Source organism: Myotis nattereri, assembly GCF_964212035.1.
Source record: "Myotis nattereri genome assembly, chromosome: 7".
NCBI classification, from domain to species: domain Eukaryota; kingdom Metazoa; phylum Chordata; class Mammalia; order Chiroptera; family Vespertilionidae; genus Myotis; species Myotis nattereri.
In genome coordinates, this window is record NC_138082.1 from 34939762 (window position 1) to 34965612 (window position 25851).

General features: G+C 51.7%; 1 protein-coding gene across 1 annotated transcript; it reads left to right on the plus strand.

Annotated features, from left to right (window-relative positions):
• The first annotated feature begins 1860 nt into the window (after nt 1–1860).
• Nucleotides 1861–25046, plus strand: SCLY (selenocysteine lyase). The gene is made up of 12 exons (XM_081096315.1): nt 1861–1955; nt 6490–6602; nt 9823–9923; nt 11078–11258; nt 15145–15272; nt 15478–15642; nt 16559–16665; nt 19036–19072; nt 20722–20805; nt 21220–21322; nt 22408–22483; nt 23791–25046. Exons 1-12 carry the CDS (start codon nt 1867–1869, stop codon nt 23942–23944), a joined length of 1338 nt encoding a protein of 445 aa, XP_080952441.1. The 5' UTR covers nt 1861–1866; the 3' UTR covers nt 23945–25046.
• The last annotated feature ends 805 nt before the right edge of the window (nt 25047–25851 follow it).

The window sequence follows — 25851 nt, forward strand, 5'->3', positions numbered from 1 at the left end:
ACGTCTGGTACACAGAGGGGGAAGGGTCCGGCTGGATAAAGGGCATGGTGGCATCTGAGTGGTGCAGGCCTATCAGGAAGGCACAGTAGTCCTCATCCCAGGCCAGGCAGAGCCACCACAGCTCCTGCAGTTGTCATTGGAGCTTGTCAGTGTCCCCGGAACTCACTGGCCGGGCACTAGGCCATCCCGTCAGGTGGGTCAGGAGGTCAGCAGCAGGCCCGCCCACACACCTGATTTCTGCCCTGTGACCCAGGGCATGAGTTCCCTATGGGAGTCCTGGCACACGGGCTGTCAGGGCGGCCACAGGTGCCAATGCAGGTGGAAGAAAGGGTGCCAGCGCCTGTGGCTAAATGGACCAGACTGAAACGGGTTCCTGTTGATTCCAATTTCAAAATATCTGACATAGAAAAATGCTTTATCGGGGATCAAGTTTTTTAAAAATGACATTTCCACAGTACTGGACCATCCTTTTCTGTCCAGGGAAACCCCATCTTGCTAAACAGCACACCCAGCTCATCCCACTGTACCTAGTCTTTGCCCTCCAATTCAGTGGCATGGGACCCTGACTTCCAGGCCTTGTGGCTTCTTGGGGTCTCCCCACTCAGGGCAAAGTAACAGTTCTGGTTCCTGTCTGTGTGCCCCATCAACCTGGGGATCGTTGATTTCTGATCTCCCAGGGTTGGGATAATGAGCTTCCAGCCAAAAAGGCCAGCCCTTGGGCAAGTCCTTGAAAAGCCCAATTAAAATTCAACTTCTTGACAAAACATTCCTGAATTCAAATTCTGGCTCTATCACTACCCATGAGAACGTGGGCAAGATGCTTTTCTGTACCTTAATTTCCTGTATATAAAATGGGGATAACTACCTCCTAATAAGGGTGTCATCATAATCAGTTTGAATACATGGAAAGTGCTTAGGGCGGTGCCTGGCACGTGTGGGGTCCGCAAATAAACTTTTGAGACAGTTATGCAAGGGGTGGCCAGTCCATGGCTCCATTCGAGTTCAAAAATCTGGACCTTTGCCCTTAACACTTTCACAACTGACTTAGGGTTTATGGGTCCACGAATGTTGGCATGGCGACTTGACTGGCTCACCAACACATCCAGAGTAGGTTTCGTTCCTGTCCAGATGAAGGCGCTGTCTTCTGAGTCACTCCGTTACCCCTGGCCTCCCGCATTCCTGTAGGTCCTGAACCCACCTTCCCTGCGTCCCAAGCCTCTACTCCGGACCCCTCGAATCCATGCGCAGTGAAGGAGCCGAATTCCACGCAAAGCCACCTGTGCAGAGGCCCCTCCAGCTGGGGCAGTGGAAGCACGTTTTAGGAGACCCCGGGCACGAGGACGCAGAAGCGTGGCCCGCCGGCTTCCGTACCCGGCCCTGCTCCGGGCGCCCGGTCCAGCGGGGCGGTCGCAGGCGAACCCCACGTGCCGCGTCTGCGGCTTCTCCCCGGTCCACGCCGCCCTGGTGTCGGGCGCCGCCTCCTCGCTGGCGCCGGCGGACTCGCGCAGGGCCCTGGAAGGTGAGAAGCCGGGGAGACGACCCCAACCCGCGACGGGTGAGACTGGGCCTCGCTGGGATTCCCGCCAGGATTTCGCAGTTGGGACCACGTCCCCTGTGACGGGCTCGGCGCCCCGCCCCAGGGCCGTCACCTGACCGCGCTCAGCCAATCAGTATTTCATCCTCGCCCAGCCGCTGAAGTGAGGATTGGCCCGGAGCGCGCAACTCAGCCAATCCGGACGCGCCCCGGCCTCGCGACCCCGCTGCCCCTCGTGAAGCTCAGAGCTGACAGTTCGGGCTTCAGGGGCTGGGTGGGTGTGGACTGCGCCTGGGCCCGGTGAACGGGAGCGGGGTCGCGGCGGGACCGGGATGGAGGCGACCGCGGCACCGAGCAGGCATGCGCGGGGGCGTGTGGCGAGTCGGCCCGGCGGCGGCGAAGAGAAGAGCCCGCCAGAGAGGTGCGCGCTGAGAGGGAAAGGCGAGGGAAACCGCCGGCCGCCTCCTCCGGGAAGCTCTCCAGGCGCCGCGGCGCGAGCGGTTGGCGTGTCCCGCCCGGGGAGGTTATAAGGGGGGCGGCGCTGATCACTTGCGGGGAGGAGCCCCACGCGGGGCTGAAGCTCTGGCCGGCTGGCCACGGGGAGGCCTAGATTAGGGATGAGAGCTGGAGGACGAGCTGATGCGAGGCGTGGTCCGGGGAGGGCCCCGGGAGGGAACAGTGCGCTGAAACCCGGGTGACGTCCTGGAGTCGGCCGCACCAGCCTGGGCACGCTCTGCTCGCGGGGAGGAGAAACGGCGGTTTCTAAGGCCCCGAGGGCGCGCGCACACGAGCCTGCTGGATCCGGGCCGGCGGGAGCGCGGGTCGCGTGCGCCTGGGGTGCAGGGCTTGTGGGAGCAGCCGGCGGCGCGTGGCCCCGCAGCGCCTCGGAGCCCAGGAAGCACTTGGGGGTGTATTTATTCTAAAGGTGTGGCGGATCTTGGAGGTTTGAGCAGGGGAGTGATGCAATGTAATTATATTGTATCGGGGCTGCTTTGCGGAGAGTAGGAATGGGGGTTGGGCAGGGGAGGAGGCAAGGAAAGCGATTGGGTCTCTACGATCATCTAGGAGGGAGGAAGCGGTGGCTCAAGTGAGTGAACTGAGGCTGGACCCGCTGGACCCGCTGATGCGCTGGTGTTGGGAAAGGAGGGATTAAGAAGGATGCCTCCCAGGCCCCTGGCCTGAGCACCTGGGAACGTCGGGATGAACTCGGAGAGAAGGGCGTCCTCCACAGGTGTCTTCCGCCTGCTGGAACCACTGGGGGAGGAGGGGAGGGGCGCGGAGCGAAAGTGGCATTTTCTTGTTTGTGAATCTTTGCCCTCCAGTTCAGGAATGTGTTAAATACTTGTTGTTTGGGTAATCCTCTTTACCCGAATATGAGGAGTAAATCAGACCAGCTCTTTCATTAGTCATTCTACTCTGGTTGGGACAGAACAAATGGGATCTGGGAAGATATCCCCTAGGGAGACGGAGTGGAGAGGAGATTCAGGGTGCCTTTTTACCTTTTGGTTATGAAACGAATGGAGTTTAGCTTGTCCGTAATATTGATAGCACTTTAAGGAAGTAGCAGGTAATGGAGCAGAGTAATCTACAAAGTGTTCCTCGGAAATTCAAGCCATAAATGAGCCAGGCGGCAGGTTGAAAAGCCGCAGCCACTCAGCTGACTCTAGTAGCTTGAGGAACTCTGGGACACTTACTTACAGGAAGTGAGAGTCAAGTGGGGCACCTGCAGCTTCACATCACAGCAGGACTGGGAGTGTCCTGATACTGGAACATCCAAGGATGGCTGGTCAAACTGCCCAAAGCCCCAAAGCCCTGTACCTATCAGGTCACTTTGAACAATTTATAGACAAGATGCTGCATTAAAACATTCATGGTTCAAAAAACAAAACAAAAACCAGGCTGTCAGACCAGTGGTTACTAGGGGGAGTTGTAAACGCACACCGTCTTGCCGTCTCTGGGTTTGGGCCTGACTTGTGTTGGTGGGAAAAGAAACAGCCTGGTTGTGCTACAGCCAGGGCTGCAATGTCGAGACCACTTCTGACCCTGCTTCCACATACCATCCAGGTCAGCGGTTCTCAACCTGTGGGTCGCGACCCCTTTGGGGGGTCGAACGACCCTTTCACAAAGGTTGCCTAAGACCATCGGAAAACACATATATAATTACATATTGTTTTTATGATTAATCACTATGCTTTAATTATGTTCAATATGTAACAATTGGGGGTCACCACAACATGAGGAACTGTATTAAAGGAAGGTTGAGAACCACTGATCCAGGTGTTCCCATCTCTCATGATGCATTAAAGACTTGGTCTTGCTGTGAGAAGAACACTGATTTTTTTTAAGCATTGTAGGCTTTACAAAAAGTAGACATAATGATGAAAAGCCACCTGAGCCAGTCAAACCTTAAATCAAGACTACTGAGAAGAAAGAACTGTCTGAGTTGATACTCAAATTTCAGGAGCACATCATTCAAGCCCCTAAACCAGCAGAATCAATAAAGAGGCCAGCCCCCGACAAACCAATGACAAATTTGGAATTAAAAGTATCTGCCTCCTGCCCGGCCAAGGTGGCTCAGTGATTGTCGACCAATGAACCAGGAGGTTGTTGTTCGATTCCTGTCAGGGCACATGCCCAAGTTGTGGGCTTGATCCCCAGTAGGGAGCATGCAGGAGGCAGCTGATCAGTGATTCTCTCTCATCATTGATGTTTCTCTCTCTCCCTTCCTCTCTGAAATCAATAAAAATATATAGATAGATATATATTAAAAAACCCAAAGTCAGTTTATCTTTTTGTGCCACCCATTTTGCTTTTGAGTTACCTAAGATTGATTATTCGTTTCTCCTCACTAATAGAACTGTAGTGTGTCCCATACTTGAAGAAGCTGGAAAATAGCTCATACATAGTTACAGTAGTTCTTAGTATAATATTATAAGCAGAGAAATATAAACTAACGTGTTCACGTCTCTGTTTCACAGTTAGTAAGGCAAGATGGAATGTCAAATTTTTAATTAGTTTTTTTCATGAGTCTGTGTTCCTATAGATTTTCCTTGAAAATCTTTAAGGAAAAAATGCTTTGCAATGTTTTTGCTCTCGGGGCAGTTACTTTCTGTAGAACGATTAATTCTGAGGTGTAGTAAGTAGTTAAAAAGGAATATATGCATTGATTAACAAATTAGAATTCGTTTGCAACCAATTGAAATAAAAAATTATATCAGTACCTATATTACTTGCCAAGCAGTATTATTGAAGAGTATAGGAAAAATTATAAATAAGTTTAGATGTATGAATTAAGTTAAAACTCACTGTTTTATAAGACTAAGCAATAATGTTAAATATCTTCTTTCCTGATTATAAAGTCTTTGTATGGTGTTGTGACTAAAGTGTATCTGAATTATAGCCTACACTCTCCTAAATTTTTTAATTATGTATAAAGAGAAGCTAAGTACATATCTGGCTTCCATGATGGTAAAATATATTTATAAAATTATAGATTAAAAGGCTTATGGAAATACATTAGAGTTTCAGAAGACTAAATATTTAAGCTTTGCTTCATGCCAACTACCTATTACATGTTACATAAAATAGCTTCATTGTTTTATAGGGTGTTTTTAGCTTTCATGAACAGTTTGACAATTCTAGATGATACAGCATTGATTATATATTGTACTTTATTAAGTAGGGATCACAGAATTAGATTGTTTATGCTAACTGAACCCATTAAAGGATAGGTTACTTTTTTTCAGATAGTGCAGAGCTCACGAAGAAAATGACAGATGTCATGAAGGGCCAAACCTCTGACAGAGCTGAATAAGTTTGGGCATGAATTATCCTGACATAGATTAAAATTATTATTTCCTAAAAACTAAAACAAAGTAACTGTGTAATAGCCATGATTAGTATTGTGTTTGAAACTTTGTGTGGATTGGTTCCAGTGGTCGGCAAACTGTGGCTCGCAAGCCACATGCGGCTCTTTGGCCCCTTGAGTGTGGCTCTTCCACAAAATACCACGTGCAGGCGCGCACGTACAGTGCAATTGAAACTTCGTGGCCCATGCGCAGAAGTCGGTATTTTGTGGAAGAGCCACACTCAAGGGGCCAAAGAGCCGCGTGTGGCTCGCGAGCCACATTTTGCCGACCACTGGTTTAAACATTGTTGTTGATTTAAAAATCAGGTAAAATAATTCCTAGTATCAGCCCAGATTACCTAATGTATATAGTTATGAAAATTTCTGAAGGTTTTTGATATTAGTAAGAAGATACACAGATAAATTTTACTGATGAGGATCTTTCTGAGAATGTGCCCTTTCTGTGACATTTACTTTGCCATCTTATAAACGGAGCCCCTGCTGTGTTCCCGCCATTGTTCTCAGTCCTGGCCACCAAGGGTGAGGAGAACTGGCAGAGCCCTTGCAGCTGACATCCTGTTACTCTCATAGATGCAGACAGGAAACAAGGACAGGTCTAGGGAGAAACTGCTGGGAAGGAGGGGGTGGGTGACTGCTGAGAGCCTCACCAGAAGGTCAAGTTAGAGCAAAGATCAAAAAAAGTAAGGCAGGGGGCAGTGGTCATTCTAGGCACAGAAACCCAAAAGTTCAAGGGGGAGAGCAGCAGGCCTGCCCCAGGGTAGACCTGCCGCCTGAGGGAGAGGAAGAGGGAGAGTGGGAAGAATGGGTGGGTGCAGGCTCACCCCCAGCCTCAGCCTTCACAGAAAAGTGGTGGAGTTAGAAAAGCAAGCGGGAAGGAAGGGCCTTCGGGACATGCCGCTTCCTAGGCTGGCCTGGGCCTGACCTTTATAGCAGTTGTGGGCAGTCCAGGCCCTGCGGTCCACCCGTCCTACTCAGGTGGGAAGAAGGGTAGGTGGAGGGCTCGCTGCCCTTGCTTTATTTGCTCCTGCTGTTGTGATAGACCTGGTGCACCTGTAATCCCACATCCCATCTCCTTTCTTTCCTCCAGGAGGGTTTACATGGACTATAACGCAACCACCCCCCTGGAGCCAGAGGTTGTCCAGGCTGTGACCGAGGCCATGCGGGAAGCCTGGGGAAATCCCAGCAGCCCTTACCCGGCAGGTAATTCTAGGAGATGCGCACAGATGGCAGATACGGGGCAGAGGCATCAGAGAAATGACACCACACAGGAGCACTTGGTTTTGAATAGATTTTCTGTGAACTGCAAGTCTAGCTGTAATTCTTGGCAGGTTTTTTTTCAAGAAGTCCAACTTGGTACGTTGACCCTTGTTGCTACCACAATCTTTAATGTTTAACATACATCCCTGTCTCCCTTTCTCAGATGAACAGGATGTCTTATTAAGAGTTATAACTGTACCTACAGCCCTTTCACGTATCTGTCTCATTTGATCCTTATAAAGTTTGCAAAATAGATCTTTTAAATCATCAGGATCGAATATAATCCTGGCCTTTTAAAAAATTGAAAAGAAAATTACTTTTAAATTCTTTAATTATAAATATTCTTATTTCTCATTTAGTCTCGTTTAAATGTAGAGTAGTGCCAGAACCGGTTTGGCTCAGTGGATAGAGCGTCGGCCTGCGGCCTCAAGGGTCCCGGGTTCGATTCCGGTCAAGGGCGTGTGCCTTGGTTGCGGGCACATCCCCAGTGGGGGGCGTGCAGGAGGCAGCTGATCGATGTTTCTCTCTCATCAATGTTTCTGACTCTGTCCCTCTCCCTTCCTCTCTGTAAAAAATCAATAAAATATATTTTAAAAATAAATAAATAAATGTAGAGTAGTGATTTTCAACCTCTTTCATCTAATGGCACATATAAACTAATTATTAAAATTCTGCGGCACACCAAAAAATGTATTTTTGCCCATCTGACAAAAAAGTAGGTATAATTTTGATTGATTTACAAAAATAATAATAATAGTAATTACCTACCCTTTTTACTCCCAAGTGACTTTTTTAAAAATCAGGTGCCTATACTTGTATATAAGGATTTCTGGTACCAAGAATTAACCAATCAGCTGCAACCTTAATATGTGTTGTGACCAATAAGATGCAACTGTGTTATATGACCTATATATTTATGGTTCAAGACAGGACATTCACACCGGACAGCTACTGTTGTGTTGGCTGTTGTCATTTTTATATTTGACAATCTAAGGGAAAAGAGGTCAGTGCCCCTGATTAAATAGTCAGGTATGGCACATTTTAAAAATTCTTGCAGCACACCGGTTGAAAGTCACTGATGTAGAGCATTAACTTGGAGGTTTTGGAAAACAATTTAAAATCACTAGTTCTGCAGCAGAGTTACATGACATTTTTCAGCTGGTGAGCAAAATCATATCTTTCTGATCTAATGTTTATTGGGGATAATAAAGATAAACTATCTTAACTGGATTACAGTGACCGAAGATAACATTCAAACAGACTACTGCCCTGGGATTTTGTAATACCTGGGTACAATTTTGCCGGCTGTCGTGGACTTTCTTATCCATTTACTTTTGTAATTCCATAGCAACTTGATAACGGAAAGCATTTTCAAAAGCCGGTACTAGTCATTCATTAGTATATTTGTTGGTTTATTTGGTACATGTGTCTGGCTAAACTGGACAGTTCCTTGTCCCTGATCTTTCCTTTAGTAAAATTGAGCTTTATGATACATTAAATGTGAGAATATGGAGAACAGTTAAATGCCAGTAAAAAGCAATTAATATGAAGAAGTTTGGGAACAAGCCTCCAGGGGAAATGATGTTCTTGGCCCAGTGAAGGTTGTCAGTGGGTTTCGGTTACCTTGACAGCCCTTGTCTCCACAAATGAAGAGCCGTAACTAAAAAATGCATCGCAGTTCACTTTCTGTTGATATTCAGGTAGAAATTCAGAAATATAAAGGAAAGTCACCTTTCTGATAGAATGACTTAATTACTGGGTTGGAAGTTCCCCAGGGCCCGTCCAGTGGCATCTCCTGACACTCTCGAGGCCAGCCTGGCCTCATGTTAGAGACTTGGACTCATCTCCAAGGATCCAAGTTCTGCTCCATGACAAATAAAATCAGACTTCTGTGAGCATTTTAACTTAGTCGTTCGGTCAGCATGCTTAACCTGTGCTTGCTCTGTGCCTGGTGGATACAGCAGCAAACAAAACAAAGTCCCTGCCCTCATGAGGCTTCCAATCTAGTGAGGGGGGCAGACCGTGAACCGACAAATGCAAGTGTGTTAAGTGAACAGGCTGTGGGCCTGTGAGACAGGATGGGCCCGGGCCTGCTGGGCGGGGCAGAGGGTGCTGCCTTTGTGCAGGATGGCCGGATCTCTGACGGTATGGCATTTGCACAGAGACGAACAGGACGCACTGCAGCTACAGGGAGTATACAGGTGACAGGAGGGGTGTGGGTGGGTGGGCATGGGGGTCCCGGGGACAGTGCCACATAGGGCTGTGGATGCCACTGTGTGGGCCTGGCTCCCACCTGACTAAGATGGCGAGTTCTGAGCAGAGAAGTGACAGCGTTAACCCAGCTGATAGCTCAATTTTGAAAATGAAATGTATTTTAATAAACACTGCCTTTATGGGATTTCATTTTGGGGGACACTATATATCTGTTCAAGTTTTGTTTGTTTGTTTGTTTGTTTTTCCCAATAGGACTGAATAGTCAAAAAAGTTTGGAGACTGCTGGTCTATAGACTACTTAAGTAAGAATGGTCATTGCAGTTTTTAGAATTCCCATCCTGGAGCCTTCCTTTCTGTGCCTCCTGACGCTTGGTCCTGGTTTCCTGGGAGCCAGTGAACCTGGGAGGCAGCTGGGCTGCATGACCCTGCTTGAAAGCAGGTGCTTCCCTGAGGCAGGGACCTCCTAGTAACCTGGGGACCTGCACTGTGAGGTAGGGCATTGAACTTTGTGCTGAGGGGTCATGAGTTCTAGTTCTGCTTATTTTTGTTGTTTTGCAGAGTGACCTTAGGCCTTCCCATCCTTTCATTCTCCTGCCTGGATGAGCGGGAGGCAAAGCGATGGCCACAGCCTCCCTGTCCTCTAGCGCCTGTAAGACGAAAAGCATGTCGCAGGGAATTTCAGTTCCCAGGCTTCCTCCCATCTTTGTTTCTGGCCCTCACTCGCTTCCTGGGATCGCAGTGGCGGTCCCTGACTCACCAGTGCCTCACTGCTGCCCTTGCACCGGGTTGTTTCTAGGTGGTACACGTATTGTGATTACACAGGCGGGACATGTCTCGTTTTAGAATTACCCACTCAGACCTCTTGCTCCTTCGTGGCTAGTCATTCTTTAAACATGTCAACCGCACTTAATGAAGTGACATTAATGAATGTCCATTTTGGTCCCTCAAGGTAGGAAGGCCAAGGATATTATCGATGCAGCTCGAGAAAACCTTGCAAAAATGATAGGCGGGAAGGCTCAAGACATCATCTTCACTTCCGGGGGCACTGAGGTAAGCTTTCTAAAGTCTCATCCTTTCAGCTGCAGTTTTTTGTTTCTTAAAAATATGTTTTTATTGATTTCAGAGAGAGGAAGAGACAGGGAGAGAGAGATAGAAACATCAGTGATGAGAGGGAATCATCAGTCGGCTGCCTCCCACATGCCCCCTACTGGGAATCAAGCCTGCAATCTGGGCATGTGCCCCAACCAGGAATCCGGGTATTTCAGCTGCAGTTTTAACAAGAAACAGAAGAGTGCCCAGCTGGTGTTGCTAGGTGGTTGAACATCAGCCTGTGAACCAGGAGGTCACCCGTTCAATTCCCTGTCTGGGCACAAGCCCACCCCCACTCCCCTGCTGTCCATTTCTCTCTCCAGGAGACCAACACTGGTAGCTTTGTGTCTTCCAGAGATAATCTGTGGGTAAAATGCAAATAGACAAGTGGATTTATGTAGTCTTTTCTCCTTCCCTTTGTACCTGTTCAGGGATTTTGTGCACATACAAGCAAATCTGTATAGTTTGTGGGATACTGTGTATAACGTCAGCTACCTCTTTACATTTAGCAAGTGTGTTGCTCTTTTGTTATCAGCCACAGAGCGTTCCCTTGGTGTTTTTACATCTGCTCGTGTTCCGTTGAATAATGTTGCATAATTTATTTATCAAGTCCGGTTATTGATACACATGGAAGGGCTCCCCAGCTTTTACTGTTACAAACAGCACTATAGTAAATAGTCTTTTACATCCATCATCTTGCTTCTGTACAAGTGCAGCTGTCGGACCAAGTCCATGATAGACTCTCTGAGTCAAAGGGTTTACTGATAGAGATGCCAAAGGGCCCTGAATGGAGGTGCTGGCTCACCTTCCACCAGCAATGGGCCTGGGAAAAAGAGTCGTTTTTGAAGATTTTAAGTTTTAAAAGTGCATAAGTTGCTTATGCAGACATAAACATGCAAAGCAGGTATAATTGACCAGAAATGAGTTCTGAGGTTTTTGAAAGTTTGAAACCCTCAGATCTTTGCAGTGGGGCCTTTCAAAGGGCGCAGCTGAGGAATTGACTTTTTCTTTCTGTCTTAAATGTTAGCCATGAGGAAATCCCAGTGGGAGAGGTTGCTGTCCCCATTCTCCCCTCAGGACAGTTTCTGTAAGTGGTTGTTTGCATGTCTCTGCAGTCCAATAATTTGGTGATCCACTCCGTGGTGAGGCATTTCCAAACCATCCACACCTCAAAGGGGGACACAGCCAAGTGGCACAGCCCAGTGGAGGGGACCACGCCCCATATCATCACCTGCACTGTGGAGCACGACTCCATCCGTCTGCCTCTGGAGCACATGGTGGAGGAGCAAGTGGCCGGTGAGTACCCAGCCTAGACCAGCAGGGACAGCTCTGCGGACCCGACTGGCTGATTCAGTGGGGAGGGGCCCCGGGGACATGGTGAGCCATCACCCTCCTGTGCTCGGGCTTCCTGGCTGTCCTCGTGTAGGGGATACAGCCTGTCCCTCCAGGCTGCCACCTGGGTGTCAGTAGATGCCATGAGGTTTTCCCTTAAAAAATGACAATCGGGTATATGCAGATGATGTTTCAGACTCTTGTATACAATAAATTTTTAAATAACATGTTTATAAAATGCTAAATGGTGCTTTTTATTGTTTGATTTTAATAAATTAAATTTTGGCTTCCACTCCTCTGATATGAAAAAGGATCAAATAGGCATCCCCTTCAGGGGGTCAGAATCAGGGGCTCTCAGTGAGGCTGGGGCAGGGGCCCGGCCTCCCCCAGAGCAGTGCCAGGCGGTCCGAGGGATGAGTCAGGCTTAGCCTGCAGTGATGATGGCCCTGTCATTATCACACAGAAGGAACTGGTCCTTCTTTCATTTTTCCTGTGATACCAGGTTAAGACCACTCACTTGAAAACATAAGAGCCTTTCCCTCCTCCCCCCCGCCCCCCCCTAAGACAGCCATGGTTAAGTCTCCTTTACATAAGAAGTGATTTCTTCTCCGTGTCAGCTTTCCTATTGAATCTGCCTGGAAACCTAACAGCGGATCTGGGAAAGCAGTTCTATCCCAGAGATGAAGGGCTGTAACAGAACTGCTGGGGTAGACCAGGAAGCCTTTGCGTTGGTTTTCCTGTGTGAAGGCTGGAAAGGTTTTCCTCCTCTTGGTCTTACCTGAATGCACCAGTTTAATTAAGGGGGAGAGGAAGGAAGGTCAGGTCTAACCTTTGTCTTAGGTTGCAGTTCCTCATATCCCTGCTGCCTTTTTTCTGTCTTACACAAGGAAGGGCAATTTAGTATACATTGTTATCAGTTACTGTTGCCTTTACCCTCTTATCTACACAAGTTACACAAATGTTTACAAAGTGTAAACATGTTCATGATAGAAACAATTGACACTTTATAGAAAGGTGTAAAGTACAAAGTAAAGTGACCCCCAGTCCTGTCCTGCTCTAGCCCACCTGGAGTTTCTCTTATGGTTCACATTTTATTTTAATTACTTCCAACTTAATACTTAATCACTTACAAACATAATCTCCATTTCAGCTCAAGCATGTTTGCTGATATCCCCACCCCCATATAAAATGAGATTTTGACCATTTCATACCCCCTCCACCTCTCCCAATTGCTTTCTTTACATATGTATATGTATATGTACATGTACATGTACATGTATATGTATATGTATATGTATATTGATTTCAGAGAGGGAGAGAGAGATAGAAACACCAAGGATGAGAGAGAATCATCGATCGGCTGCCTCCTGCACGCTCCACACTGGGATTGAGCCCACAACCCAGTCATGTGCCCTGACAGGGGAATTGAACTGTGACCTCCTGGTTCATAGGTCGATGCTCAACCACTGAGCCATGACAGCCAGGCCAGTTGCTTTCTTTATAAATCAGCTTTATGGAGCTGTCATTCACATGCTATAGAGGCCCTCAGCCCAAGTATCCACTAACCTGCATTCTGTCTCTAGAGGCTCCCTGATCTGGACTTTCATAGAAATGGGATCGTAATAATACGTGGTCTTTTGTGCCTGGCTTCTCTCAGCATAAAAACATTATGATTCATCCACATTGTAGCATGTGCCAGCATTTAATTCCTTTTTGTGGATGAGTAAATCTCATTTTATGTGAATAATATTCTCATTTTATTCATCCATTCATCAGTTAAAGAACATTTGTCATTATGCTAATGCCAGTATGAGCATTTGTCTGTGTGTGTGTGGGCACCTTTTCATTCTCTTGGGTGGGTACCTAGGAGTGGGACAGCTGGGTCTCTGCTAACTGTGTTTATCCTTAACCTTTGTTTCCAAAGTAGCTGCACCATTTTGCATTCTCACCAGTAGTCTCAAGGGTTCCAATTTCTCTATATTCTCATCAACATTTGTTACTGTCTGTTTTATTTATTTATTTATTTGCTTTTATTTACTTTTTAGAGAGAGGAAGGGAGAGGGAGAGACAGAAACATAGATGTGAAAGCATAATATCAATTGGCTGCCTCCCACACACCCCCTACTGGGGATCGAGCACGCAACCCAGTCATGTGCCCTGACCAGGAATCGAACTGGCAACCTTTCAGTGCACAGGACCATGCCCAACCAACTCAGCCACACCAGCAAGGGCTTTATTGTTTACCAGAGGCCCGATGCACGAAATTTGTGCAAAAGTAGGCCTTCCTTTCCCCGGCTGCCGGCACCGGCTTCCCTCTGGCACCCGGGACCTGGGCTTCCCTTGCAGCCCCGGCTTTATTATTATAGGTTATAGCCATCTTAGTGGGTGTGAAGTGGAAGCTCGTTGTGGTTTTGACTTGCATTTCCCTGTGGCTATTGCTGTTGAGCATCTTCTTCATGAAAAGACAGTCCTGGCCAGGCTGCCCTCCTTTTGCCTCCTGTCCGTGTCCTATAGCAGATGTGTGAGTTCTTTCCTTTCTCTCGGGCCCTCCCTGTCCTGGAGGCCCTGGGCCTGCCCCTCCTGTCTTGGGCATGTGGTGCCACCCACTTGCTGGGTGCAAAGCAGGGGTGCTCGGACACCAGAACCAGTCCTCTGCCTGCCTCAGTCATCAGCCCCGCCCAGCTCTCCGCGCTGTGCACCCTGAACTTGGATGGTCACTGGATCCATTCATACATTAATGTTCTGAGTTTGTTTATCCTATTCCTATTAGTCTAATGCCATTGTCTTTCTGTCTTCTTCCTGGGGATTCCTCAACATCCCTTACCCATAGGTGACACCTCTTACTTAGAAATATGTCTGTTCTCTTGTTTTTGAGGGACCTTGAGAGGCAAAGGGGTGTGTTTGTCTTTTGTTGTTTTTTGTTTTGTTTTTATAATCAGTATTATGTTCTAAATGTCCAGGTGGCCCAGGTTCCTTTGAAATACATTGCGACAGAGACAGATGAGTTGCCATAGCCCTGGGGCAGTGCTATAACTGCCTCCTGCTGTCCCCTCCGAGTGAGTGCCGGGTGTTTCTGAGCCTCTTTTCTGACGTGGGTGGGAAATCACTTCCCAGATTCCCAGATCAGTGGCTGCCTCTACCTGAGGCCAGCTCAGTCTGCTTTAGCAAAGACACCACGTCAGGAAGAGCAGCCTTAAATAAGGCTTATAACTGCTTGAATGTGTGTGGCCTACTATCCTCGTCCGCAGTCCTGGTTTTTGTAAGGGTCAGACTGATGAGTTAGCCATGGACATCACAGGAGCCCCCATCCTTGCCTGTGTCAGGCCCTAAAAGGCGGCAGCGATCGCCCTCGCTCCCCTGTGACGCAGCCTTGATTGGATTTACTGTCTTGGCTGCAGGGGGCGGGCGGTGTCGGAGGCTTCCATGCGCTTTTCTCCACCACACGAGCTCTCATCCCAGAACCCAAGGCACCAACTAAGTGTTTCCAGGTGTGTTCATGTTTGTGTTTGCTTTTCAACCCGAACCCTCCATTTAGTCACCCCACTGTTTTCCCTGTGCAGCGAGTGCCGGGAATGAGCGCTGGCTCAGCGCTGAGTGCGTGGAGGTCAAGTTCGTGGGTCCCTGAGATGCAGAAAGGAGACCTTCCACAGAGTGAACCCACCAACTGAAGCTTCAGTAAGGAAGCGTTCAAGTCGATCACCTCTGGTGGGATGACAATTCCTTCTTTATAGTTTTCAGAATGTTTACAGTAAATTACATTTGTCACCGTGGAAAATGTGTTTGTGGAGCTGTATCAAAGTGAACTGAAAAGGGAGGGTTCCTAACCTCGGTACTTGTGTCTTATGCTCAGCGGTCACCTTCGTCCCCGTGTCCACGGTGAACGGGCAGGCAGAGGCTGACGACGTCCTGGCGGCCGTCCGCCCGGCCACGTGCCTTGTGACCATCATGCTGGCGAATAACGAGACGGGCGTCATCATGGTGAGTCGCTCTTTCCTTTTACGCAGACCCGATGGGAAGGGGGTGGTCAGCCCCGCCAGTCCATCCATCCGCTGGGCTGGGCCTCTTCCTCTGCTTTCAATTCTGTAGTGTTGTTGGTCTGTCCCTGTTAGTGTCTCCTTACTTCTTCCATTCGGTTTTCATCAAATCCAAGCCACATACCCAACTGTTGATTTTTCCCCGTCAGCCCATCCCTGAGATCAGCCGGCGAGTTAAAGCCCTGAACCAGGAGCGGGCGGCGTCTGGGCTGCCTGCCGTTCTCCTGCACACGGATGCCGCGCAGGCCCTGGGGAAGAGGCGCGTGGATGTGGAGGACCTGGGCGTGGACTTCCTGACGATTGTGGGGCACAAGGTGCGCACGCAGAGGCCTGCTTCCCTCCTGGGGGAACATGGCTCCATGACCTGGAGGCTCACCGCTTACCATCACCTGTTACCCAGAGCACCTGAGGGCCCACTGAGAGCTGGGCCCTGGGACGCGGTGACAGCAACTCACCGCTCAGAGGACCTTACAGAAGGGGGCCAGCGACAGCTAGCGTGTCATTTGACGAGTGCCATGGCTGGGATAATGGGGCACCCAACCCATAGGGGCAGGAGAGGCCAGCTAGGCAAGGCTGTGGGAGGGCACTGAGGGCTCAGGTGAGGAAGACGCAGGTGGGTTAGCCAGGTGGTGTGTGTTCTCTGCAGCAGGGAGTGTCAGCAGACCCTTGTCAGCCCACTCAACCCTCCTCACAAGGACAGCGATGCGGGCTTCAAGAAAGTGTTGCTTTCTCTCACGTGGTTTAAAGTGAGGCTCCTGAAAGTAAAGGTTTAGTTTAGTGACGCAGCTTTAAGGCAGAGAGGGGGCCTGGCTCACTGTGGAGACCTTGGCAGTGCAGCGGGCCTGGGCCTCCCGTGCTTGGTTCTGCGGCTCAGGGCTCGCTGGGCTCCAGAGGCCGAGCGGCCGGCCTGGCACCACGGCACCAAAGCTCTTGTGTGATTTCTATAAGAAAACATGGACTCACCCAGAAATAGCCCTCGGTGATCTCTAGTTCCAGCCCTGTCCTTTCACAAAGGCAACCACGTGGGGTGGGGGTCGGGGGAAGTCCATCAGCACACAGCTGGGACTCGAGTCCAGCCTGCCCGCCTCCCGAAGGCTTCTGTGACCCCGCGTGTGCGGAGCGGTGACGAGGCACAGCTGCGGGCCTGCACGTTGCAGTGTCTCTGTGCCTCAGCCATCAGTTTTCATCCTGGGAAGGTCCTTGCTTATAATGACCGCCTTCTCCTTTCAGTTCTATGGCCCCAGGATCGGAGCACTTTACGTCCGAGGGCTCGGGGAACTGACCCCTCTGTACCCCATGCTGTTCGGAGGCGGACAAGAACGGAATTTCAGGCCGGGGTAAGGTGGAGGTTAGCGAGGCTCTGGCTGCTGGCGGGGTGCACCCCAGGGCTGGCTCTCTCTGTCTCCCGCCGCACAGGGACCGCACAGCCCCCTCACTGCTGAGCCAGCCCTGCTCTCCCTCCCAGCCCCCATTCAGCACTCACAGACCCGCAGGCTTTTGGAGATGAAGGACATCTCTGTTTCTTCAAAGCGTTGGTGCCTTGCCCTGGCCAGCATTGCTCAGTGGTTGGAGCGTCAGCCCGCACACCGAAGGGTTGCAGGTTCGATTCCCATCAGGGCATGTATTTGGCTTTCAGGTTTGATCCCTGGCCCCAATCGATGTGTCTGTCTCTCCTGCCCCCTTCCACTCTCTCTAAAAAAATCAGTGGATAAAAATATCCTCAGGTGAGGATTAACAACAAAGCATCAGTTCCCCTGTCACTCTGGCTCGGCCACTGCACAGGTGCTGCGAAGCCCCGCTGGCCGACGGCTGCTGTTCTGCCTGCAGGTGAGCGGCACGCAAACCCCTGGCTCCTTCCTGCTGCCCCTGGGTCCCCGAGACGCACAGGCCATTGCAGCCGGGGAGCGAGATGGGCCAGGCAGCATCTTGAGAAGAGTTTTCAATAGCTGCCAACACGGAGACGACAAAGGTGTTGGAATTTTCCGGTGAAGACTGTAAACGAGACACGGTGAAAATGCGTCAGGGAAACTGAACAGAGCAGAGGAAGTGTCAGCAAAGAAAAAGATGTAAAGTGGAAACTAGACCAAAACTACAATAATGAGAATAAAAGTTCATCTGATGGGTTCAACAGCAGAATGGAGGAACAGAGGAAGGAATCAGTAAACATTGAAAGATAGAAGAATAAGTAGAATTATCCAATCTAAACAACAGAAAAGAAATCGAAGAGTCTCAGGGACCCGTGTGACTATAACAAAGGATCCCAGTGCATTTCTGTGAAGTCCCAGAGAGTACAAGAGGGGGCTGAAAAGCACTTGAAATAATGGCTGAAGAATTCCCAAGTTTGGCAAGAGACATAGATTGCAGATTTAGGAAACTGAACAAATCCCAAACAGGACAAATGAAAGAAATCCATGCCACAATATATGGTCAAGCTTCTGAAAATGAAAGACAAAGAAACATCTTGAAATTGGCCAAGGGCAAAACTGACACCTTACCTAGGGGGAAAAATTAGTTTTGGTGACAGTGGATTTCCCGCCAGAAGCCACGAGGCCAGAAGGAAATGGCTGTACATTTGGCAGGTGCTCAGAACTGTTGGCCAGAATCCTGCCCAGCACACCTGTCCCACAGGCTCAGAGGGAAGTTAAGAGGTTCTCAGATGAAGGGAAACTGGTAGAATTTGCCTCTGGACGCCTGTGCTTAAAGGACTCATGGGCGTTCTCTAAGCAGAAGGGAAACAGTGAGGAGGAACCTTGGGACATTGGGAAGAAAGGGCTTGTGTTCTCTGCACTGGGAGTGAACATATGGGCAACCAAATAAAAGCTACAGTACCATTTGCAATCACTCAGAATACTCAGATGTAATGGTAACACAATCTGTACTGGACATTCATGCTGAAAACAGCATGGTGCCAGTGAAAGAAAGCAAAATCGAAGTAAATGGAGCTATGCACCTCGGTCATGGGTCAAAAGACTCAATATAGTAAAGATGTCAGTTCTCCCCAAATTCATATACAATTCCTGTCTATCCAATCCCAGCAAGGAGACCATTGGAACAAAATAGACACAACCAGACATATGCCCCATGACTTTTGGCAGAGATGGGAAAGCAGTTTTGTGGGGGACAGGCAGCCCGCCCTCACCTGGGGCTGCAGTAATGTCTGTCAAGGCCAGCAGCGTGTCTCCACCCATCCCACGCCTTACCCAGCATGACCTCAGAATAGACCCTGAACTTACGTAAAACGTAAAGCTAACACTGAGGGGGGCAAACAAAAACGGAAACAATTGCCTGGGCCTAGGACTTGGCAACGCCTTCTCTGCCCCAACCCTCTAGTGACGGTTCGTCCCAGCCATGGTGGGGAGGCGTCGCTGAGCCTCGGCCGAGGGAACAGTGAGGAAGAGCTCTCAGACCCCGCCCGTTGCAGTGGGGACCACAGAGGGGCCTGTGGGTCTGCAGTGGGAGGACGGTGGTTGCCCTGGTCCAGACAGAACTGTCACCGCGGACCCAGTGCAGGACCCGGGGGCCTGTCGTTGCCGCTGCTGGGCAGACAGTAGCCTGCACGAGGGCTGGGGGCCTGTGTGGCGCATGTTTAGAAAGGGTGTTGGTGTGATTTTTGTCTTTGTTTGAACACACGAACATAAACGGGACTCCTTCCTGGGACATTTGTCGGTTGGTTTGCATAGAAATAGGATTGACTCCCTGTCTTACAGGACGGAGAACACCCCGATGATCGCCGGCCTCGGGAAGGTAAGCCCGTGACCGTGGGCAGGTGGTGGGAAACAGCCTTCCTCTCACGCGGCTGCCACACTCACCGCACTCTGACCCCAGCGGTTCTCTGGGACCCCCGCTGGCTGTCCTGAGTGTGACTCAGTTCTGACACTGCCCAGAGGTAGCTCAGTCCACAGACGTGCTCAGTCCCAGGAGATCCCACACTTCAGACTCTGGTCCCAAGTCCAGGTTGTCACCCGGGCTTCTGACCAACGGGCTATAAATTGGAGGTTCCCCTAACTCCTCCCCCCATTCAATTAATTTGCTCGAGGGGCTCACAGAACTCAGATCGCTGGTTTATCAGAAAAGGATGTGATGAAGGATGCAGGGGAACCTCCCAGGGGAAGAGATGCAGAGGAAGGCCGGGGCTTCCACCCCCAGCGCCCCACGTGTCTACCCACCCTGAAGCTCTCCCAACCCCGTGCTGGGGTTTTTATGGGCTTCAGTGGGTCTTTAACTCCCTGTCCAGCCGGTCCTCTCTGGAGAAGGGGGGGTGGGGCTGAAAATCCAGGCTCCTGAAATGGCCTGGTCTTTTGGTGACCGGTCCCCCACTCAGCAGCCACTCAGTGAGGCCTTATTAGAACAAAAGATACTCCTGTCACCAGGGAAATTCCAAGGGTCCTCGATGTATCCCACTCTCTCCTCCATTCCCCTCTCCCGATGGAGCCTCCCGCCATCCACGCCCTTACTAATAGAATCTAGGCCAGGGGTGGGCAAACGTTTTGACTCAAGGGCCACAATGGGTTCTTAAACTGGACGGAGGGCCGGAACAAAAGCATGGATGGAGTGTTTGTGTGAACTAATATAAATTCAAAGTAAACATCATTACATAAAAGGATACGGTCTTTTTTTTTTTTTTTTTTAGTTTTATTCATTTCAAATGGGCCGGATCCGGCCGGAGGGCCGTAGTTTGCCCACGGCTGATCTAGGAGGTGCCCTTGACCTTGCTCTTACCCCGCACCTAAGGCAGCAGCCAGGCTTGTCTGTAGTCTCCACGATAATAGTGAGGATGTGCCTCTTGTTGGTTTCCATGGCCACCGCCACTTGACCAGGTCATCCCCATCCTTTGCTGACACCTGCCAGCCTCTTCACTTCTCCACACACTGAGTGGTGGGGGACCCTGAAGGTCGGATTCCCCTCCCAGAATCCTTTGCCCTGTGACTTGTGCTCAGGTCCCACCTGTCATGGGGCCTCGGTCCCTGACACTGCTCACTCTGCTCTGGGAGCACTCACCCTCCCCCTGGCCTTGTACCTTGGTGGCTGCTTCTTCCCGACTCTGCGCGCCATCGCCACACCCCTGCCCACCTGTCCCTGTGTGTCCGTCCGCCCCTCCTCTGGAACAGTAGGACGTGCTGTGAGGGCTGATGTTCTTCTTGCCCTATGGGCTGCGGCAGCTCTGGTGCGTGGCAGTTTCAGGAGGTGCCTGGTCAAGTAAATTCCTGTGGATCAAGTGCGGTGACACTCCAGGCACTTACCTCAACCGCCAGTCAGCCCACGAGTACTGTCTGCTGTTCCAGAAATGAGCAGTTTGAGGAAATGCCCCGTCAATCACCAGCAATCATCCCTCTGCTCCGTAAAGCTTTGTGGTCCTTTGCTTTGCAATAAGTGGACGCCATCCGTGTCCCTAGGCTGCTGAGCTGGTGGCAGAGAACTGCGAGGCTTACGAGGCCCACATGAGGGACGTCCGAGACTACCTGGAGGAGAGACTGGCGGTGAGCATCCCGTCAGCCCAGGGGAGCGGGTGTCTTGGGCCTCATCTCCTGCCCGTGGGCAATGAGAACGGGGACTCTCAGCCCCGGGAGTAGGTCATGAGACAGGAGCCAGAGTCAGAGCCCCAGAGAGGGACCCAGCAGTGGGTTGTTTTCCAGACAGAGATGGTGCCTTTAGTGACCAGTGTAGAAGGTTCATGTATGTCAGGAGTTTATCTCCTTGTTGGCTTTGCTTCCATAGCCAGTCTAGGTAGGTGCTTCCCAGTGAGAATTATTTGCTGTGTTGAGGTTGAGGTTGAGGTTTTGTTTCCCAGGAAAGTCTAAAGGTCAAGCAGGTGGTTGGGGGGAGGGGGGAGGGGGGAGGGGGCGGGACTTTGGAGCCCTCACTGAACAACTGAACATTTCATCGCTCTCCAGGCTGAATTCGGTGAGAAGAAAATCCATCTAAACAGCCATTTTCCGGGGACTGAGCGGCTCTCCAACACGTGTAACTTCTCCTTCCGGGGACCCCAGCTCCAAGGTGATGACAACCTCCTGGTCTCCAGGGCGCGGGGGCTGGGCTGGGCTGGGCTGGGCTGGGCTGTGGGCCGCTTGCTTAGGGCACAGTGGCTGTCCTGTCCCAGGTGGCCTGGGCTGTCGCCGTCCTGCCTCCCTGACTGCTTGGCGCTCCAGGCCCAGGAGGAGGGCGTGCGGGTGCTCAGCAGTCTTCACGCCCAGCTGAAAGCGGTTCGGGAAGGGGATAAAATGAACTACGTTTTAGGCTAGTTGATCCTTTTTTGCCAGCAAATTTTACAAGATATTTTATGAAGGTAAGAGAGAGTAGATCACCTTTAAAAACTGGCTGTGAGTAGGGAAAAGTGCAAATCCAGGGGTTTCCCTTGTTCTTGAGACGCTGCCCCATTCAGGGAAAATAGCTGTCCTGAGTCCCTGAGCCAGTCCCGGGGTGACCTGTGCTTCACTGGGAGAGGGGGCGGGCCCGAGGGAGCCACAGCTACAGCGCACATTCGCTTTTTGGGAGGAGAGGTCCTTGTTGCTTTGTCGTCCTGGGTCACAGAGAACGGGCAGCATCGCGGCTGCGTTAATGAGACCCTGGGCTGCGCTGCCTTCTCAGTGGGGCGGGGCAGACGGGCGTGTGGCTGCATCTCCAGGCTTGGTCACTGTGGGAAGCTCTGTTCCTGTCTCCTTTCTCGCTTCTCCGGGGCAGACTTTGTATCACTGACAACCTGTGTGAATGTGAACAGAACAGAGATTCTTGTTACTATTGTCGTCTCCGCCTGTGGAAGAAGAGGGGGCCCTCGGGCTTCATGAAGGCAGCTGCCTAGTGTCTTACCTTTAGAAAACGCAGGTTAAGTCTAACTTATTGCCAGGACAACAACTTACTAAGTGTGGCCACTAATCAGAATCCCAGTGTCTTACTAGGCATGGTGGGAAACGACATTTCTGAGGACAGTTTTATGAGCAGAGCAATGCCTGCTTCTCCACAGCCAGGGAGAGGATGCCTGTCCCCCTGCGGTTTCTCTCACCTCTGCTGGGTTGGGTGGGGGCCACAGGGAGGGGCCCCGCCAGGACCCTCAGCCTCAGGGGACCTGTGCTCTGTCTCCTCAGGCTGCTCGGTGCTGGCGCAATGCAGGACGCTGCTGGCCAGCGTAGGGGCTGCGTGCCACTCGGACCACGGGGACCGGTAAGTGCTCTCCAGGATGCATCACAGAGCTCTGCAGCCTGGTGGGACACAGGAAGCGACCCTGTGCGGGCCTCGGGGGGCAGGGCCCAGGCTTGACCAGCAGCTCTCACAGTCTGGCAGGGGTGGGGAGGGGCGGGCAGTGGGGCCAGGAGCCCTATGTGGCAACCGGACGGACTACAGGTCAGGAGCAGCGAGGCCAGGCCAGCCTGGAGGCAGAAAAGGGCTCATGGGAGCGTCCCTCACCAAGCTTTCAGGGGCCACTGCTCAGGGAATGCTCACTATGACCCTCGGGGGGTGATCTGAGAAGCCCATTTCTGAGATGAGGAAACTGAGACAGGTGGCCAAGCCGGCAGCTGCAGCCTGCAGTCTTGACAGCCACAGAGGTGGGTGGAAGGGACGAGGAGGGGCTGACAGCACAGCTCAGAAGGCACAGGTGTCCCGTGTAGCCCCTGGGTGGGTGGGAGGGGAAGAGGGTGGAGGCAGGTGCCCACTGCCCTGTGGGTAGAGGTGGGGCCCTGTGGTGGTGCCTCCTGGAACAGAAGTGAGGTCACCCAGCCAGGGAGAGCCGTGCTGTCACTGCCCAGCGTGGTCCTCCTCTCAGCTGTGACAGGATCGGCTGCAGGGATCTCCGGCTCTGAGGCTGGGTGACTGGAGGTGATGAATCACCCGTTGCCTGGCCCGTACACGATGGCCTGGATCTGGGGGTTCAGGCGCTGAAGTCCAGCAGCCCACACTGCCTTGCTGCTGGGCCCCTCGCCTGTAGGCGGCCTACGAAGGCGGAGCCTGCTTGAGGGTTTGAGGACCCCCCGCAAGCCTCACACACCCAGCTTCAGAACTGCCTCCGTCCATCAATATAGGCCGGACCATGTGCAGAAAGCCTTGTGCTGTGTGCTGTGAACCCCCAAACACTTGGTTACGCCACAGCCTCCAGCACTGTGGGTGCAAGACACTCCACCGTGTGCGTATGCGTGTGTGTGTGTGTGTGTGTGTGGGCGCGCACGCGCCCACACACACCTGTCTGTCTGCATGTCTCCGAGCCCTGGAAACCCTGCATGTTAGAACTGGGGGCTGTCCGTGCTCCGGGGCTGAGGCTCTGTGCTGGGAGAGCCACAGGACTGACTGTGCGGGACTTTCCGGCATGAGAGGCCCGGGGTCTGGAGAACCAGGGAGGCTTTGGAGCTGGACCTGGAAGACGGGTGGCCGGGGGATGTCTGCCGAGGGGGTGGGGAGCTAGCCAAGAGCAGAGGGGGCCGGGCCCTTCCCTGTCTGTTCTCTGTGACGCTAATGCTGGTCTCTTGCCCCTGCAGGCCATCCCCGGTGCTGCTGAGCTGTGGCATCCCCTTTGACGTGGCCAGGAACGCGCTTCGGCTCAGCGTGGGCCGCAGCACCACCCGGGCCGAGGTGGACCTCGTGGTGCAGGACCTGAAGCAGGCCGTGGCCCGGCTGGAGGGCCAGGCCTAGTGTCGAGGCCACCTCATAGGAAGCCTCCGAGGCCTGTGCCGGGGCCACCTTCCCTAAAAGTCGGAGTGGGCGGCAGCTCCCTCTCTAAGTGGGTCAGTGTGGAGCGGGTCCCCCGGGCATACAGGCCCGGGACACACACACCTGCGTGGGCCTATCGCTGTCACTGCTGCCCAGTGGCACGGGTTGAAGTGGAGACGCTTTGGCTGTGCCCACACTCCCCCTAGGAAGCGAGCACCCCCTTCATGGAAGGTGGCATTTTTATCAGGAAGATGAAGTCCTAGTATTTATAATTGACTAGAGGCCCAGTGCACGAAATTTCGTGCACTGCGGGGAGTCCCTCAGCCTGGCCTGTGCCTTCTTGCAGTCCAGGACCCCTCGCTCCTTACCACCCGCCTACAGCGGAGGCAGGAGAGGCTCCCGCCACCGCGCTGTGCTCACCAGCTGTGAGCCTGGCTTCTGGCTGAGCGGTGCTCCCAGGTAGAATGCACTGACCACCAGGGGGCAGCTCCTGGGTTGAGCATCTGCCCCCTGGTGATCAGTGCACATCATAGCGACCAGTCCTTTTGCCATTCAGTCGATTTGCATATTAGGATTTTATTATATAGGATTGTTGTTATCATGAAAATAGGAAAGGAAGCCTGGTCTTTGCTGCAATCACAGCCGCCCTGTATGTGTTTGCAGCCCTTTCGAGACGGCCAGGCCCGGGTCCCCCCATTCCCAGCCCTGCCCGTCACTCAGGACTCAAGCCTCCCCACCCAGAGCCCTCAGGGCCCTCCTGCCTTTCCCCTCAGATCGCTTACTCAGGGTCTCAGCTCACAGGACACTGAGTTGGGGGTGGCCAGGCCCATGTGACTGGGTTGTTCCCAAGGTGGAAACCAGTTCCTCCCTTGCTCAGCTGATTTTACCTGGAGAGGAATTCTGTCCTCCCAAATGCTCTGTGGGATTCTGGTACACTTCAAATGTCATGTCCACACAGACTACATAGGAACGACTTTTTAATTCACACTTTTAATGTGCAGTTTTAAGTCGCAAAGAACTACACGATGACATTGAGGATACAATTGTTGGGTTAAATAAACTAATAAAATATTCCAGTGCGTGTATTCCCTGTGGACACTTCTCTTGGGGATCCAGAGTATGAGCTGCTTATACAGAAACCCCAGCTCATCACTGAGTCGTCCCCCTTCAGCTTAAGACATTCACCTTGAGTCTGGCTGGCGTGGCTCAGTGGTTGAGTGTTGACCTATGAACCAGGAGGTCAGTTTGATTCCCGGTCAGGGCACATGCCCGGGTTGCAGGCTCCATCTCCAGGGTGGGGCATGCAGGAGGCAGTCGATCAATGATTCTCATCATTGATGTTTCTATCTCTCCCTCTCCCTTATTCTCTGAAATCAATTTAAAAAAAATAACAATCACCTGAGACTGTCTCTGGAAGCCCTGGGGAAGGCAGGTCCCTGATGAGCAGTGTCCCCCTCCAGGGAGGCTGTGGGTGCGCAGCTCCAGGTCTGGGAGGTGCACCTTGTGGCTCTGAAATATGCACCTGAGACTGTTAGCTGCAGCCCCTCAGACTCGGTCACTGGTTGGTGGGTGGGCTGAGGCGGGGCCTCCAAACCCTCGGTCTCCCTTGGGGTCTTCCTGTCCAGTGTCCACCCTGTGCCCAATGCTGGCCCTGCATAGTCAGCTGAGGGCCAGGACCCAGCGTAGGTTTCCAGGTGGGGAGACTCTTTGCATGACGATAGACCCCAACACTCCTGGTGGTAAGTTCCCCGGAACGGCCCCATTGTGGATGGGTCTGCCCTCCCGTGACAAATCTCCCAAGTGGCTTTCTCAGGCCAGCACGGGCTCAGGGCTGCTGCCTGGGCTGGGGGAGCAGGCGCTGGGGGCCTGCTGCTTTCTCCAGAGGATCT